The sequence below is a fragment of the Mus caroli genome, chromosome 1, assembly GCF_900094665.2.
Source record: "Mus caroli chromosome 1, CAROLI_EIJ_v1.1, whole genome shotgun sequence".
In the NCBI taxonomy this organism is placed as follows: domain Eukaryota; kingdom Metazoa; phylum Chordata; class Mammalia; order Rodentia; family Muridae; genus Mus; species Mus caroli.
In genome coordinates this window covers 28,560,806-28,579,936 of record NC_034570.1, presented here as the reverse complement: position 1 = coordinate 28,579,936, position 19,131 = coordinate 28,560,806, and the positions used below count along the sequence as shown (strand labels likewise).

The 19,131-nt window shown below is 40.4% G+C and overlaps 1 protein-coding gene across 4 annotated transcripts in view; it reads left to right on the top strand.

The window, feature by feature from the left end:
- The window catches only part of Znf451 (zinc finger protein 451), a 54,915-nt gene that overhangs the window by 9,044 nt on the left and 26,740 nt on the right, over window positions 1-19,131 (top strand). For 3 of the 4 annotated variants that reach the window (XM_021156802.1, XM_021156863.2, XM_021156724.1), the window contains exon 3: window positions 768-848. In XM_021156802.1, the coding sequence (XP_021012461.1) occupies window positions 768-848 (81 nt within the window). Of the gene's footprint in view, window positions 1-767; window positions 849-2,536; window positions 4,190-19,131 lie in introns of those variants that run through there. The other variant, XM_021156988.1, reaches the window with a different exon arrangement.

Below are 19,131 nucleotides of genomic sequence, written 5' to 3'. Positions count from 1 at the left end.
AGTCTCTTACTACCACCCGTGTTAGTTGTACTGTACCATGAGTCTCTTACTACCACCCGTGTTAGTTGTACTGTACCATGAGTCTGTACCCATTATACATCTCGCTTTCCCAGGTTTCATAACCTTCTGTGGTATTCCTATATTAATAGTTATTCTTGTCATAATGTTATTAATTCTCCTTTGTTTGTAGAATGAGAGCTGAGCTTTTAAGCCTGATGTAAGACTAGGAAGAAGATTGGAGAATAATCTGAGTTTGATGTTTTACTCTTAAGTTTTGGGAGATGAAGCTAGTTATTGGTCAAAGATCTCCAAGTTTTGATCTATATACTCTGCTATTCACAAATTTGTATATCTTAACAAACTGTTGTTACATCTTTGTTGAAATGCACTGGGTCATAGTATTTGTGTCCCTAGGGGTTGGGATGTAACTTTTTTTTTTTTCTTTTTAAAGATTTTTGTTGATTGCAGGCCAGGGTGGTCTGGTACTTGCTGTGCAATAGCCCAGCTGGTCTTGAACTTGTAGTCCTCCTGCCTCAGCTACTAAACTACTTAGCACTACATGCACCATGCCTGACTTAGTCAGCTTTTTAAACATTATTTGTATTCTGAATAGTTTACTTTTGTTTGTGTTCTTTTGTTTTTTGTTTTTTCCCCTTGCTGCTTGTATGTCTTCCTTCTTGGAGCCAATCCCAACAAAGAACATTGTTTACAATGATGGTTTGGTTTAATGATGTTCATGATTTGAATTTCCTCAATTTCTTTCATAGGAAGGACCGTTAAGACCCGTTCTGGAATATATTGATCTAGTCAGCAGTGATGATGAAGAGCCTAGTACCTCTCACAGTGATGTAAGTACATTTCATTTGATTTCATCTTTTTCTGTGGTGTCAGTTAAGAGGCCTATAGTGTTCTGAGATGGAGGAAAGCTGTAATGGTGTGCTTAAGAGCACAGCTGCTCTAAAGAATGCTCACTGCTCTTTAGGATGGGCCAGCAGAAATAGCTCCACGAGTCTTATACCTCTAGCAGCTTTTACTTATATTTTACTTAAATATAAGCAATGGAAAGTAATAACTGATTAAAGGGAATATGATAAAAAGTACAAGCTTCCCTCTTTCCTATAACTCATTTGGTACCTGTAGAACTGATTTTTTTTTTTTTTTTAACCTTTTGAACTTGTGGCCACAGAAAATGTATCTTGAGAGAAAGAGTGTGTGAAGATCCTTTAGGAAGAGGAGTGTGGAGCCTTCAGCTGAGCAGTGACTTTTGGCCTTTTCCCTTTCCATTCTTAGAACCCATGCATCTGACTTACTCCTTACTGTGGGAGTTGAATTCCTTGAACCCTTTGTGGCAGGGTTGGTTTCCATTTGTTCCTGACTTGACACACGTTTCTACTGGTGGACTTTTCTTGATAGATCAGAGAGCTCCTGGCTCTTGCTCATGGTGCCCAGGAACCTTCTTGTTGTTCCATGCTATGGGACTTGAGACTTGGATGTGTAATCAGCGTGCCTCAGTGTGAGACTTACCCCTCACTGTCTTAGCTCAAGGCTGTGCTGCTTCATTTTGTTTTTGCAGTTCAAAAGAAAATAAGTCCTACCTCACAGGGTTGTTGTGAGGATGAAATAAAGTAACAAATACGGAAGTTCATTAACAACAAAATGTGAAGCAGATAGGTACGACTAGAAGTTTATTCATGGACAGTTAATAACAATATTTAAAGAAGTGTAAAATGGCCCTAACTGAAGGAGTTGTAAAAGTTTTTTTTTTCCATTTCATTTCAGTAGGACTTTATTCATGTTCTCTGCTCTCATTTTCCTCCATTTGCTGCTCTTTCTATATTGAGTAGGTCTTTTCTTTTGTTAGTTGTTATTACAGTAGCCTCACCTTAGCATCTTACTGTAGTCTAGGATCAGGCAGCAGACTAGGATAGGACGACTTTGAACTGAAGTTTGTTTGTGTGGTGTGTGTGTGTGTGTGCAGGTATGTGCAGGTGTACATGTGAGCAAGCATGTGAGGGCTACAAGCTGACATCAGCGGTCTTCAGTTGTTCTTTACCTTACTTTATTTTTGAAGAGCTCTCATTGAACCTGGAGCTCACTGATTGACTAGGCCCAGTGCATTTTGGGGTTTGCCTTTGTCCATCTCCCCAGTGCTAGATACAGATTTGCAGTTGTGTGCTTAGCTTTTATTTGGGTACTGGGGATCTAAACTGAGGTCTTCATATTTGCGCGACAAACACTTTACATATGGATCATCTCCCCAGTCCCTAAATGATCTTATTTTTAGTCATAATTTTTTAATAGACAGAGTCCAAAATTAATGCCTATAGTTTTTATGGGGTTGAGGGTAGTAAATCCTGTGTATTTGACTTCTCTTATCTTTGGCCGACCTATAGTGGATTGTTTCTGCCTTTCTTATGTATAATAATATAAAATTTGAATTCTACTTACTGGACATGCATCTCTGCACTTGAAAGTTAACATATTAAAAGCATATTTTTTTTCTTCCTTGGTTTTCTTGTTCATGTGGATAACCCAGAGAATGCCTGAATCTAAAGTGCCATCCTCTGAGAATCATCGCCCAGAAATGTGCTCTAGCTGCAGTGTTCCTCTTCCCATTGGAGACAGCAGCTCCTCCTCTGGGAGTTGTGCCAACAGCCCACAAAGGATAGTTTCTCAACCTTCTTCTGTTGAGAACCCATTGGAGAACCAGAAAAATGATCACAATAATTCTGATGTTAGTGTCTCTGAAAAAGAGACACTTAAACCACAAAGTAATCAGACTCTGCCTTCAGCATCACTTCTGGGCTCCCAGGAATCATTGGCTTTTTCTGAGGTTAAAGAGGATTTACCTGGCACGATGTCTTCAGCTTCACAGAGTGGACAGGATGCCATCCTGTATCTCCAGACACAAGTGGCTGAGATGTCCCGAGTCATACGTGATCTGCAGTCCAGGAGTTGTTTTAGATTTCATCATTCTAGGCCAAGTGAGAGCTCGTCAGTTCCTTGGGATATCTCCAGCTCTAAGGAGGACAGTTTATCCACAGTTGAAGAGGAGTCTGACTGCAAATCTCCGTCAGCTGATGACAAAGGGCAGCCACCTGACCCCATGCAGTCTAGTTTTACTGGTCTTTTGAAGAGAATGGAACAAAGGGGTGTTATAAAGAGGGTGACGTTCCAGTCTGAAGCAGAAACCTGTGAGGGCAAGCCTGATTGGATGACCTCTAAAAAACGCTTGGTTCCTCCACTGCATCCACTTTTGAGAATTGCCACCACTGAAGTTTTTAAAGACCCTGCTGATTGCCATCCTTCTTCCTTCATGGGACACAGGGTTTATCCTGTGGCCAAGGACACATCTCCTTTCCAGCCAAATCCACCAGCTGAGGGACCCATCATAGATGTATTAGAACATAGCAAAAGAGGAAACACAACATCTCCTTTAGACTCTACCTCAAAAGAAATGGAGGTCATGGGTTGCAGGTTCTACCATGCTGCTTCCATTGCAGCCCGGGCTGCTAGCTACATGGCCTATATGACTCAGTATCAACGTAAACTCTGGGAAGACATGGAAGATCTGGTTCACGACCCGGAGTTTGATCGTGGGAAAGCAAGGTGTATAATATCTGATGGCATGGATGCAGGACTTTGGCAGCTCTGTACCACTAGGGACATAATGGACTCTGTAGTCAGAGTTATGGCCATGGCAGTAGATTATAGAAGACAGGCCTGGCTCCGACTAACATCTCTCACTAAGAAAACCCAGGAGAAGATCTTACACTTGCCCTTTGATGGTACATCTCTTTTTGGACAAGATGTGAATGCTATTGTTGCAGAAGACAATAGTATTAAAGAAAATGAATATAAGGATCACAATAAATACTATACTCAGCATCGGTACTTTTATAGTCATGATCAGAAAGCACATTATCACAACAGAGGGTACTCCAAAGGGGATTGGTACAAACCCCGGAATCACCCCTATAGATACAGAAAAAAGGGAGACTCCCCAGAACGCCATGGGTATAAGAACTAACACTCTGACCCTGGATGTTTAGCAGATTAGCCTTCCAAGGTCCAATTTACCCGTTCTTCCCCCAGGCTGAAGGTCATCTCAAAAACAACCAGTCCATCACAGCTGACGGTTGAGTTCTAGACTTTAGAATGAAGTATCTATAAAAAGACTTAAGCTTTATTGGCCAAATGGAGACTTTGTTCTAAGGAGTGTTGGATAGAGGTTTACACAGTATTTTTGGTCCAAACTAAGTCCAGAGAAGGTTACTCAGGAATCGTCTGGAATTTTAAAAAAATACATAGATTCATGCCTCAGGAAACTCTTATTGGTAAACTGAGGACTAGCAAAGTTTTGGATCTGGAAACAATTTGCTACTAGATCAGTGTTTACTAAGACCGAAGTGTAAAACCTTCATTTAAGGTCATCATTGCTTCTGAGAATGTCAGGCTTCAGCTTGATGGGTCATCCAAAAATGACAGATCTGTTACATACAGTCCCTATGTTAAGACGATTAGCTCACCATAGTCCATACTATTAGCAAGCTCTGTGAGACTTCAGAATTAGTCTTGAAGCTATGTGTCTGCTGGAATTCATTAAAACTTTTGCCAAATCCATACTATAACTGGGATGACTAAATGTCACAGGTCTACTTTTGGACTCAATCTGGAAAAAATATGGAAAAAAGATACCTGTAACATCACTGTAGAAAAGATAAACTGTCTTCATCTTGACTATGATGGGCTACCACACGGTCACGTGATACTCATAACGCTGCATGTGAGATAGCTCTTGTTGTCATCAGTTCTACTAGTCTTTGACTTACCAAGCTCTCATATGAACCACCTGTGAGACTCAGGCATAGAAGTCTCTCTGATGTGGGCCTTTCATTGAGATGGCCTTCTTAAACCTGTCTTCTAAGCAGTTGGTTCGTTTGAGCTTGATAGTGTATCACATTCTCACAACAGACAAATGTATCATCGTGGCCCTGGAAATACAGGATATTTCTATCATCCAGGCATGCAAATGTGAACTCTTTAAGAGCAAGAATTTCAAACATGCCTGACAATCTGATCTCTCTTGAAATAGAGGGATGCCATTAGTCTAGTCGTCGTTGTGAAATCCTTGAGATATAAAGCGTGGCTGGGTGTTTTCAAGATACACAGCGTTTCTGAATATCTAAATAATACTTTTTATTGAGTTCTTAAAAGGCTGGAATCAAGACTTCAGTGACACGCTCTTGGTTAAGTGGTTAATTTGTCATGGAATCTAATCAGACTCTCTCTGAGATGACTTAACATTTTGCTCCCAAATAATAACTCTCTTTTCGGAGCTGGCAGCAGATACCTCAGTTATATTAATGTCCCACAGTATCATCTCTTTAATCTCAAGGCAATGGCTGTATGATATACCAGCCCCTATGTCCCTGTCTTCGCAGCATGACTTAAAGTAGAGAAAATTGTCAAGTTTGAGGGGGGTCTGAACGCTTAACCTAATGTAACTTGGCAGCCAAAAAATAATTGTTTCACAGATGTTAATTCTGTGACCTCTTGGTCACAAATTGATCAAACATCTGCTTTTTCTTAATTTTTAATCTGCTTGATCAAAATGTTTTAGGTATACTATTAATGGAATATAGCATTGTCTTAAGGGTTTATGTGGCTCCTGTTTATCATAGTGGATGACCTTTTCTGTGATGCTCACGCTTTGTAATTCATTAGAAAACCCTTCCTACTTTCCTACACATATTCAGCAGCCTACTTAACCTCCATTTCTTCTTTTTTGTTTTTGAGACAGGCTCTTACCACATATGCCGAGCAGGCCCGGAACTTGATTAGTAGACCAGGCTGGCCTTGAACCCATAGAGATCTGCTTGTCTCTGTTTGGCTTCTGACTGCTGGAAGTAAAGGCGTGTGCTTCTAGGCCAGGCTGCTGCTTTTCATTTGTGCCATATAGATTGAAGGCACGAGGTTCCCACCTTGGAAGATGTTACTTTGTCAGATAATTTTAGGGTCTGTATTAGTCCTGTTTGTTTTATTTGTAGACCAAACCTGAACTAGTTTATCAAGATTGTTTAGCAGATATAACTGAATTGTATCTAGAGTTAATATTTACTTAATAAGTTAATATTGTCCACAAAATTTTACTTTGACTTTCTTAGGTTCCTACAAGGGGGTCTCTAAAATGTCTCTCAAACAAACTCCAGATAAACAGACTTTTGTAGCTTGTATTCAGTGCTATACAATGGGGTAGTAGACTTTAGCCCATAACTGTAGCAGTGCAGGTTTCCTCTGAGAAAGGGCTAACCACCCAGACTTTACTGGGGCAAGTTTGCACGTGTCTTTGTGCAGCATTGGGCCTGCTTCAGCTCATTTGTTCTTTTCCATCTTGCCCTGAATTAGATGCTACATATCACATGATTTATGAGATATTCTTGTTGTTTAAAAACAAAACAAAATAATGCTTGGAGATGTGCTTTCTGAAACTGTTTTGGCACGCCCACTAATTTATTTGTATCAATCCCCGCTTTATAGTAAACGGCAACAAAAAAGCACAGAAAATTTAGCACTTTAATAATTTTGACATTATTGTACAGCTCTTAAGTATTTTCAAGACAGCACTACTCTCGTCTTAGATGTTTATGTTGTTCATTAATGAAGTAAAAGTAACATTGCTTGACCACCAATTGATAAACCCAAGCAACTCCAAAGAATTGCGTTTTTCTCAAAGTGAAAAATGTCGGGAAATCACCAAATTGGTGATGAGTCAGACAACCTAATAGCAGTGCTTGGCGGCTGAGCTGGTGTGGACAGTGTGGTAGTGTAGGAGTGTGTAGCTCGCTCGGTAGTTTTCCAGTATCCTTCACCTGTTTCTCTCTTTAATCTGGCATACTTGAATGATGATGGTGTAAAGGTAAAAGTTGGTACTTGGTCTAGTGAGACGCCCCAGTAGACACCCCAGTAGATGAAGATAGCATTGAGATTTACCCAGATGGATATTTAGATTGTGTCTGCCGTGTGCAGAGCCTGCATCAGAATTCCTGTTAGGTTGACTTTTGAGTGAGACTACCACTTGCTTTTTCTTGAAGAGTTCATTTAATGATTTGGTTTTTCCCTTTCATTCAAAGTGTCATTTCTTGACTAGATATAATATGTATTTGGAGACGATGTGATTTTTTTTTGTAGTTATTATATATAGAGAAATACTATTTCCGTTTATTGTTATATAAAGTGCCTTTTTAAATTTTACTCTTATGTTTAAGACCTAACCTTTGATGTGGTATTTATGTGACGTTTGTACAGTGATTTACTCTTAGTTTATTATCTTTATTACCTGTACAATTGCACTATTTAAATGTACTCCTTAATGCTAACTTGTTTTCTTTATAACACTATTACTAATTTCAGAAGGTTATAAAATAAATTTCCCTCTTAACATCACAGAAGTTCTTTAGGTTTTAGTAGTTGGTTCTGTTTTCTAGACATAAAAGTAGTTCTTTTTTTCTTTGCATGTTTGAGATTTTTCTGACTGAGTCATCTGTCTCATATCTAACTTTGTTTATAGCCATAGCAACACTACTTCTATCTGCTAAATGGATGTGTTTCCTGGGACAGTAGAAGCAAGGACATTAAAACACTGAAGTTGGTGGCACTATAGATTATAAATAGTAGTCTGTGGCAGCTTCCTTATCAGTATAATTACTTTTGTTTTCCTTTTTAAACTGGCAGCTTCTTTATCAGTATAATTGCATTTATTTACTTAGCCTTCAAAATGCCATTTTGAGGGCAGCATATACTCTTTCAGGCTACTTTACTGCATTATACCTAAGTGACCTGATTGTAGTGTCCTTAAGGGCCTGATACATCCAGGATATATACCTCTCAGGTATTGTAAGCAAGGATGTTGAAAAGACAGAGTCCAGAATTCCCTCTCTCTATAGGATTGGATACCGATAAGGTTGAACATAGAGGTTAGCAGCACATTCATTGTTCTTGAAGTTAATTGGGATTCTGCTGAAGGCTTGAAATTATGTGTTAGATCTCTTTAGAAGTAGAAGATTGCAATAACAAAAAACCTTTTCCTTTAATGTGAGGCATATTTTGCCCCAGTCTTGCACTGTCTAGTTCCTGTTTTTTGAAATTTACCCTTATGTACTTAATGTTGGTGGCTAGACTAATACCTGATTGTCACTGTGGGTACATCTTATGCATGTCATTCAATTGGTCAGATTGATTCTGTATGGTTTTTAGTGGGCATACAAACTAGTCATTTCTTTTCACTTAAATTTTAAAGGAGGAAGTTACCAGTAAGTAAATGTTGATTACTGTATTGAATGCAAACCTTTCTTTTCATATTTAACAAGTTTTATAAACCATTAAAGTGTATGGAGTTTCCCTTCCTGAATGATTTTTGAGAATGCTGTTTTATTAAATCCTTTTTCTCTTATTATTGGAGTCCCATTTTTGTACTCCCGTGTCATTATTTATTTTACCTTACTATAATGCACTTTTGTAACATGTGGAGCTTTGAGATCTTAGTGCTGGAGCTTGTGTTCATTCCCTGTAGGCTAGAGAGGTGCTCACAGTTCAGTTGTGGCTGCTCAAGCTGCCCCAAACTTGGTTTTCATGTCTCCTCCTGGGGCCAGGGACTTCAGGACTGTGGCACCATGCTGGGCTTTTAGTACTGTCCTCTTGGTGAGGGTTTGTGATTTTGATCTGTCTTTCCCAAGAATCTCTTTCCAAAAGGAAGTCTCATTTTTCCCTTAGTCTCATGGATGTTGATATTTTTCATTCTACCACTATGTACTTAACTGAAATGGTGTGTGTGTGTGTGTGTGTGTGTGTGTGTGTGTGTGTGTGTGTGTGTGTTAGGAGCGGTAAATGTCTGTGTAGTGTGTGTACATAGCATGTGGAGACCAGAGGTTAATGTCAGGTGAATTCTTTATATACTTGGCATGTTTTTTTGTTTGTTTGCTTGTTTGTTTGTTTAAGACAGGGTCTTTTACTGAACAGTGAGTTCACAGGGTTGGTGGCTAGACTGGTTAGCCAGGGGGATCCAGGAATTACCTGCTGGGCCCCCATCATACTGGATGACAGATCATAGTGCTGGGCCCCGTATTTTACCTGGGTATTGCAGTACTTGGGTCCTCATACTTATGTGGCAAGCACTTTACCTATTGAGCCATTTCCCCGTCTCTTCCTTTCTTGCTTGTTCAAGTTTCCCTCTCCCTCTCTTCCTCATCACCACCCCCTCCTCTTTCCCAACCATCCCACCAATCCTATTGGTTCCTAAATGCTGGAATTTCAAGTGTGAGCCACTATGTCCTATTGAAATGTCATTTAAGTTGTATGTTTAGTAGTCATAAGCATTTGTGATAAGAATGTTTTTAGTTTTCCCTAAAATCCTTAAAAATATACAGGGGCTGGGAATATACCTCAGAGGGGATAATACTTGCCTAATGTGGCAGAAAGCCCTGGGCTCAAGGCATAACCAGTAATGGTGATATATGTCTGTAAACGCAGCAATTAGGATGTAGGTGCAGGGTGCCATCCTTAGCTATACATCAGATTCCTGGTTCTTATGGTCTACATGAGACCTTGTCTCAAAAAGGAAAGAAAGAAAAAATCTTATAGCCAGTCCAGTCTCAGAGGTGATCCCTGATTATTGAACTTTTGTTGTTGTTTGTTTGTTTTTCGAGACAGGGTTTCTCTGTGTAGCCCTAGCTGTCCTAGAACTCACTTTGTAGACCAGGCTGACCTCGAACTCAGAAATCCACCTGCCTCTGCCTCCCAAGTGCTGGGATGAAAGGCATGCGCCACCACCGCCTGGCTAATTATTTTTTAATATCTCATTTAATGGCATTTTCATAGTTCAAGGTATTTTTTATTTATTTATTTTTTGTTGTCACTGCTGTTGGTTTTGTCTTTTGATACAGTGTCTTTGTAGTCTAGGTCAGCTCTGAATTCAAGACGAGTCCACTTCACTTTCCCAAGTCCTGGGGTTAAATTGTGTAGTCTTCACAGATGCATTCTGTATATACTAATATGGCTGAATTTAATATCATAAAGTTAATTTATAGTTTAGCTCTGTTATTTTGCTTCTTAAAGTTAGCCAATCTTTGGGTTTTAAGGGCTTTACTATTTTTTTTTTTTAGGAGTGGTTTTTTGGGTGTTTTGAGGTCAGAGTTCTCGGGTTTGTCTTAGAACTTTGAAGACCTTTGTTTTCCAGTATTATAGTGTGTCTGATATCCTTGACCTCTCTCTTCGGTATAAATAAAAGTAAATGTTGTATATTTGGTGATTTTGTTTATTTGTTTCTTTTGTTTTTACTGTAAATGTCTCAAGTGTTGCTGTTAGAGGCTCTCTTAGTTCTTTTTCAAGGCTAGCTTCTCATATGTCCTTTCCCATGAACTATATCTCGTGCCTTTTTTCTTTCATTACCTGTAAGAGTGGCTGTCACAGCATTCCCTTTGAAGGGACAGTTAGAACTCCCACTTTTGTCTGTAGTAGCTGATTCATACTCCTTGGATTTAAAATGCAATTTATGTGTTAAGTGACTATCATGCTTGTGGACCATTTCAGTCTCTCTCAGTTAGTGAGGCAACATTGCCATGAATAGTGGCGGAATGACATGACCTAAGTCTTTAAGACACAAGTTGTATTCTTGTTGCTTTGTTTGTGGGGTGGGTGGGTGTGTCTTCATGTTTGGTTTCATTGTATCACCCAGACTGGCTTGGCACTTGTGGAGTCCTCCTGCTTCAAGTGCAGGCATTCTAAGTCTTGTTTGAAAAAAGATTTGATTGCTAGCTAAGTGTGGTCACCCATAACTTCTTTTGTTTTGTTTTGTTTTGTTTTGTTTGTTTGTTTGTTTTGAGACGGGGGCCCATGCCTTTAATTTTGGAGGCAGAGGCAGGTAGATGACTCTGAGTGGCCAGCTTGGTCCACATGGCCTATTCCAGGTCAACCAAGGGTACATAGTGAAATGCTGTTTCAAGAAGAAAAAAAAAAAAAAAAAGAAAGAAAATCAACAATAATAAAATACTTTTTCTTTCGTTGTGGCAGTTTTCCTGTTTGGAATGCAGCCCATTCCTTATTAAGTAAAATACAGTTAATATGTAAATAGCCTCATTCAGATTCTTAGCATAGAATTCTCTCTCTGTGTGTGTTTGTGTGTGTTGATATTTCTTTTTAAAGATTTATTTTTATGAATATGAGTACACTGTCACTCTCTTCAGACAAACCTGACTGAAGAGGGTATTTGATCCCATTATAGATAGTTGTGAGTCACATGTGGTTGCTGGGAATTGAACTCAGGACCTCTGGAAGAACAGTCAGTACTCTTAACCACTGAGCCGTCTCTCCAGCCCCTTACTATTTCTTTAATGTCCTGAGCTAGCTCTGTGTGTTGTGAATGGCTGGATCACCTTGATCTTGATTGTGTTGAGTTTGTCAGCTTCCTGTCTGGGAAGAAAGGCTAGGAGAGAATGTATCCTGTGTGTGCTGAGCATTCTTTACCCACATCTTGATGTAGACTCCCCCAGGCTCAGGTCACGTGCTGCCATGTCTCTGTAGACAAATCTCTTTCTGTCATGGCTGTACATGTACTCTTGGTACTTGGTCCTTGTCAGATGAGCCACATCTTCCTCACTCTTCCATTGAGGTGGCCTTTTTCTGGACTAAGGCTGGTCTTAAAGTGCTCCAGGCTTCTGTTCAACAGGGCACTCGCAGTCCACTCCCGTAGCTGGTTGTTCTGGTCATGATTCTTACTGCCTGCTTTTTTTGTACCATTTTTGTTTAGTGAAACAAAGGTAGAATGGTGCAGGGGATTGATGTTTTTAAGACACTAAAGGCGTTGACCTCAGTGTTAGCAAGTCATCTACTGTCTCAGCCTCAGTTTCCCTACTTTAAGGTTCCAACTGGGTATGGTGACACATACCTTTACATGCCAGCACTGGGAGGCAGACACAGGCTGGTCTTTATAGTGAGTTCCAGGACAGCTAAGTATAAAGTAATAACTGGGATACTATGAAAAACACTAAAGTCCAATGCAGGTTTAATTTTTATAACTAATTTTGGTGTTCCACATTCTGAGATTTTCTGTGAATAGGATGATATTGGATATAAACAGATGCATACTTTTTTTTTTTTAAAGATTTGTTACATGAATGCCATGTATCTTGGTCCTATTCATCCCAACTCTCTCCTGCTATTCTGAGCCTACCCCCTACCCCCCACCCCACCCTGGCCAACTTAATGGCTCTTTACAAACATTTCCCATTGTATGAAGTCATCCATTGGGCATGGGCAGCCCACCAGTACTCGGCCTTCCGTACCCACTGTGTGCAGGCAAGGGCCAAGAAAGGTATGGGTTTCCTGAGGGCTGGTTATGACCTCACCTGGGACCCTGTCTCAGAACTAAGATCAAAAGAGAACCAGGTGTGCTCTTGATCGAGGCAAATGCCAACGCACTGGAGAAACTACTAAATTCGGAGGGAAACCTGTGGTGATGTTGGATGAGAAGGCCAGCTGGAGAGTCAGCTTTTCTACCAACTGTCTCACCTGAGCGAGCTTTCAGGATGTCAGTGTAGTTGGTCTGCTGGAGAAACAGACATTCCTTTACGGGGAAGAGCTGACTCCTGCATGGGTGAGATGGCCTTGAGTGTGCCTGGCTTCAGAATGGTTAAGAGCAGCTGTTAGGGGACAGATATGGAGAAAGTTAAACTGCAGAAATGGTAAGTTATGCATGAAAATGTTTTGGTTCTTATGACTCAAAGTAGTGTTTCAATGGAGGTTTTGGAAGTAATCCAGAAATTGATTTATACTCTTGTCTGCGGTGGATATCTAAAATAATTTAAGCTCAAAGAAAGATCTTGGCATTGCCTTTCCGGCGTAGGGCAGCATAAATTGTGAGAGAATTTAGGACTATTGGAGTGAAAGCACTGGAGACAAACAACGTGGTTGTCCATTGTGGCTACTGCTGCACAGGGTCCCTTCAGCCAGCACCTTCCTCAGAGCACCTGCATGTGGCTGATATCTCTTAATGTTGACTTAGGAAGTTTCCAGGTATACTTGGAGAAAATGAACATTTGTAAGACTGTTGTAATTGACATCTGTGTGTGTATAGGAACTGTAAACCTGGTGCTCGTGGTAATTTTGGTAACCCCAACCACTTTTTTTCTTTTTTATTACTACTTTTCCCTGATACAGGATCTCGTGTAGCCCATGCTGGCTTTGAACACATTGTATAGCTGAGGATGATCTAGATTTTTTTTTTAATTCTCCCACTTCCACTTGAGTGCTAGGGTAACAGAATGAGCAATCATGCTGGGTTTATGCTGTGCTGAGACTCAAACCTGGGCTTTGTTCATGGTAGATAAGCAGATAAGCAGGTAAGCAGCTTACCAGTTCATACATTCCAAGCCTTTACCTTTTTGAGACAGGGTCCATTCTATAGCCCAGGCAGTGGTCCTTCTGCTTCAGCCTTCTGAGTGTGGGAATCACTGGCATGAGTCACTGTGCCTAGTCCTGCATACTCTGTTCCCTGTCTTTTCTTCCTGGCTTGCTTTCTCCCCATCCCTCCTTGTCTCTGTTCGAGGCATCACAGTGGCACTCAGGGCTGAGAAGTAACCCTCCTTTATCAGTTTTACATATTCAACAATAGTTAGAAATTCCTTCTTAAATCCCAAAGTTGTATAAACTGAACATACACGCGTGTTTCCTGTGCTAAGAGGGTCTGTCATTAGAAAAATTATAGATACTAACAGTTTTACTCAAAAGACGCGACAGATAGGATCTTATTTAACAGGTTTGGTGGTACCGGCTTCCTTAGTGGTATGCAGAACAGAATGGGGTATATCTGCATGTTTGTTTTTGATGTTGTATATATAAAGCAGATAATCTGTGTACTTTGTATTTGTGAACAACTGGAGTGTGAGGGAGATGGCTTTGTAAAAAGAGGGTTTCTTGGTTTCAGAATTATTGCTGGGGATCGTGAATATATATTGTACTGCATTGTGTTTATCTCCTGCTTTATCTGTATTTGATATAAAATTCTTGAGAAAACTTGCTGCCTTTCAAACTGTTTCTTTGGGATGAGACTTAAATCATAAATTGGGCAAAAAGGGCCTTCTTGTCCCCAGAACTTTGGGGTTACAAACAGACCTTGGAGCTTTAGAATGGTAGTGAAGAAGGCTTTAAATTGGTGATGCTTTTGTTTCAGGGATTCTTCCCAATCTCCTGTGTGTCAGGTGGTTAATACAGACAAAGTGACAAATCAGAAGGATGTACCAGAATAAGCTATACCCAACTCTCATGAGAAGAGGGAGGAAGGGGAGGCTACTTATGAGAGAGCTGTACCGTGAGAGAGAACAGGAGGGAAAGAGGCAGTTTTACTGGGACAGTGGTACAGAGACAGGTTGAAGAAAAGAGAGAACAAGCTAGACACAGGTGAAGAGAGAGGAGCCGGAGAATGAGAATTATCCAGAGGATTTAGAACACAGTGTCAGGGTTAGTTTGTAGCAAAGCAGAACAATTCAAGAGAGGCTGAGAGAAGTCAGATTGAATCAGTGTGAAAGAGGCATTTTGAGCCAGAATAGCTGAGTTGAATCAGCCAGCCAGAGTTCAGAAAGAATGAGCTTATTCAGGAGTGTCAAGGCTAAAAACATTCTAGGCCTAGATAAGATTGTATGGAGGGTAGAAGATTCCAGGACTTGGTCTGGGTTAGCAGACAGGCAGCAAGCCTCAGAGACAACAGTTACTCCACGTGAATAAAATGCTTTTACTAAACTGGAGCTAGGATTTGGAGACTTAACAAGAAGATCACAATAGGAACTATTCTCTTTAAAAACAAAACATATACTAGAAAGACACATTTAAGTAAACAAAAATAATACTAATTGGTATTGGCCAAATAGGTTTTGCTTTAAAATGACAATGGTACTTGGTCTCAAAACTGAAAATATTTTCTCAAGATGAGCCAATAAGCCAGCCTTCTATCTGTAAGTCGCTTATCTTAATTCTTAGTTTTTTCATATACCTCCTGTATCGCCCCGGTTGGTATCTAAAGCATGATCTTAGGTAGGCTTCTCACCACTTCTCAGGTAGCTGGGACTATAGGCATGTGCACCTACACCTAGACCCTGGACGCTTCTGTTGAACGTGGAAGTTGTAGCCAACCATTTTACCTCAAGGATATTTCCAAACAACAAAAGATTGAGAGCTTTAACACATTCTGCCTTTATCTACTCTTGATCATTAGTAGGTTTGGTACCAATTCTAATGCATGTACTGCTTGTAGAAAAATAAGGAAGTAGGGAAGGAAGAGACTCACCAAACAGAACCACTACCTTCCTAGATTTTACCCTTTGTGTTTATTTTCACATAAATGTATGTGATAGCAAAGATTAAAATGTAATGTAGCATGACTTGTGATCTGTAGGGTTTGTGTCAGTTCATTGGCTAATCTATTTAATGCTTGTACTTTATTGCACAGTTTACATACATAGCAGGTCACAATTTCTAGCAGTTGCAGGTTCTGATACTTTCCAGGGAATCCTTATTGCTTTATATTGGATAAACCTTTTGGTGAGATTTTTGTCAGAGTGGTAGAATTTTCATTGGAGGTAATTATCAATGAGTCTCTTGCCATCAGAATTCAAAATTTAAGTTTATAGTCTGAACTGGTTTCTGGTGGAAAGGTTATTGATCTGCAACAAAAAGAAAAGGATAGTGTGGGTAGTTTGTTGCAAAGCTTAAATTTTTAATGTAGATGTCATAAAAGAGTCCTCTTTCTTTGCTCCCCAAGTTATACCTCATTTGTAGATTTGCAGAGCTACATCTAAGGATAAACTTTTTGTTGTTTTGGTGATATTGAGTGAACTTGGAGATGTATGCTTGCTAATTGATCACACTCTACTCTTTAGGTTTTTTTTTTCAAGATAGGGTTTCCCTTTGTAGCCCTGAGTGTCCTGAAACTTGCTCTGTAGACCAGGCTTCCCTCAAACTCAGAGATCTGCCTGCCTCAGCCCCCTGAGTCCTGGGCACATACCACTACCGCCTGGCTCTACCATGGGCTCTTAATATAGCCTGTGCTGGTGTCAGACTCACTGTGTAGGCAAAACTGGTCTTGGATTCTAGGTCTTCCTGCCTTTTTCTCTGAAGTACTAGGATTACAGGTGGTGACTAGGTTAAAAGTTATTCTGGCATCTGTATCTGCTTAATCTTCATGGACAAAAATAAGAATAGTCAGGTTTAACTAGTGTCCATTGATTGCCATTTCTAGGATACTCAGAATACTTTGTACATGTTTAATCAAGTTTAAAAGAGAAAAGCCAGGTATGGTGGCTCAGACCTGAAGTTCCAGCACTTGGCAAGTGGAGGCAGATGAATCAGGAATTTAGAGTCATCCTTGACTACATAGGGAATTTGAGGTCAGCCTAGCCTATACTATAGGAGACCCTCTTAGAAACAACAGCATGTAAGAAAGTCTAAGAATTTCTAAGCAGCTAAACGTGTCTGCCCTTTAACCTCTTGGCTTTGTACTGTTGGTCTTTGTTCTATGGAGTTCTGGATATGAAAGAAACAGAGTGATCAAAAATACAGATAAGCCCGTTTCTCAGGAGGCTGAAGTAGAAAGATTGAGGATTTGAGGCCAGCTTGGGCAACATAGTGAGAGTGTGTCTCAAAATGAGTAAAGAAAGAGGCTGTGGTTGTTGCTTAGATGGTGGAGCACTTGCCTAGCATGTGGGGCCTTCGTTTAATCCTTAGTACTAGGGGAGGGAGTGTATTGTTGCTTACCTACCTGCTTATAGAGACTCCTCACAGAATCTCCCCTCAGGGTTTCCTGGGTTACCCCCACCACTCCACAGAGCCCTCTCATTTGTTGTCCACGTGGACTCTTCAGTACACAGAAGTTAGTCCGAAGTGACCATGGTATTTCAAGATGGATGGTCCTGGATATGTTCTAGCTGCTAATGTTTCAAACAGAACTAAAAACTATTATGTGGATTCAGAGCTGGGTTAGTATGGCCTTAGTAAGCTGATGGCAAACCGAGCCTCAGTGTATGTTACATTCCAAGAATTGTATTCTGTGTCTGTGGCTTTATTAAATCGCAGTAGCATTTGGGCAGACATTTCCAGTCCTAAGAATTGTGGCCCTTTACCTTTGGTTTATGGGAGACATTTAAGAACTTGGAACTGTTCTGAACTGTACTCACGTTCTGCTCGTACCCCTTGCTACTATACATTTTTTTTTTTTTCTGAGGTTGGGCTCCACTACTTTTCTCATTGTCATAACAAAGCAACTTAAAGGAAAGGCTTGTTTGGCTCACAAGTTGAATACACAGTCCATTGTGGCAGGAACAGTGCTAACAGGAAGGGCTGGAAACACTGTTGTAGACATGTGTGCAGGGGTGTGTTTCCATGGGCATTCCAAATCCATTCCAGTCGACAGTGAGGAGGAAAGTACCTCAGTTGTTAATAAGCTAATGCAGAGTTTTCTTTCCCCAGCTTTCTGACCAATTAGGAGTTGTATCCGTGTTTCTCCGTTCCTTGGAATAGCTGCTGTACTGCAGTGCTGCAGTGCAGAATAGAATTCCCTGTGGTTTCTTGGTCAGCTTTCTAACCAGTGTTTTCCAGTGTCAGTGTGTTCTCCTGGAAGCACAGAATGGTCTACTGGCCATTCCTCACTGTGTACCCCTAGAAATGGGGTTTAGCCTTCTTGAGAGAATGGTGGTAACATCACTCATGCCTGGCTTTAGTCAGCAGCTTGCCTTATTTTGTTTTGTGATTCTGGATGGGTAAGTGCTTTACCATGGTGCCCTGCCTTCAGCAAACGGAAGATTTGTGGGTCTTCCGTTTACTACTACTACTGCCATGTAACTATTAAACCTGCCTCATACTTATTTTTCCTGAGTTAAAGAGAAAATACTTAAAGTTTCATTTCCAAATTGCTAACTTCAAATTTTCAAAGGTTCAAAGTTACAGTGTGTTCTTGTTCTATTTACTAAGGTTTTCCCCAAGTTTCCAGCAGTGTCTCTCAAATCTACCCTCAGTATTGGGAGACAGAGTTCCTATTTGTTTATTACTAAGAAGAAAATAAGACCCAGTGAGTGGCAAAGAGGGAAAAGATACAAAAGCAGGAGAGGAAGAAATTGGGAAGGAAAGGGGGTCAGAAGGAGGGGGTTAAGAGGCAGACTGGGGTGACTGTGGTCACAAGTATGTTCTGTATCTGTAGGAAAGTGGAACGCAGTTGAGACCTCTGAAGTCAACCTCTGACTTCTGTGTTAGCAAATCTCTATACACACACACACACACCCGCTTTGTTACCTCCCTCTTTCCTCCCACCTTCATCAGCCTCTGGGGATTGAATTGAGGGCCTGTGCATGCTAGGGAAGCATCTATCACTGAGCTAATCCCCAGCCCTTAGCAAATATTGTGTTCATTCTTTGCTTTTAATTTGTATGTCTCTATATTTAAGGGAAAATTTCTTACAAACAACATATAATTGGATCTTGCTTTCAATTTTTAAAAAAATTTTTAAAAAATTACATTTAATTGTGTGTGTGTGTGTGTGTGTGTGTGTATTTATATGTGTGAGCTTGGTACCAAGAACATTTACTTACTGGGCCATCCCATTGGCCCTCAATTTTTTTTCACAGTGCATGGACAGTGAATCTTTGAATTGGTGCATTTAGACTTCTGCCTTGCAGAGTGATTAGCACAGCTGTGTCAATGCCAGGTTTATTTTTTACTGTTTATTTGTTGCCTTTCTTTTGTCTTTTTGTGTGTGTGTGTGTGTGTGCTAATTTATGTTTTCTCTTTTTTTTTCCCATCTGTGGGTGTTTTTGTTGTTTGGGGGGGGGGGTTGTTTTGGTTTTTGGTTTTTCGAGACAGGGTTTCTCTGTGTAGCCCTGGCTGCCCTGGAACTCTGTAGACCAGGCTGGCCTCGAACTCAGAAATCCGCCTGCCTCTGCCTCCTGAGTGCTGGGATGAAAGGTGTGTGCCACCACTGCTCCCATTTGTGGTTTTAACTGTGTGTGTGTTGGTTTTATGTGTATGGATACTTTGCCTGCATGTGTGTCTGTGTATCACTAGCATTCTTGATGCCCTTGGAGGTGAGAGAGGGCA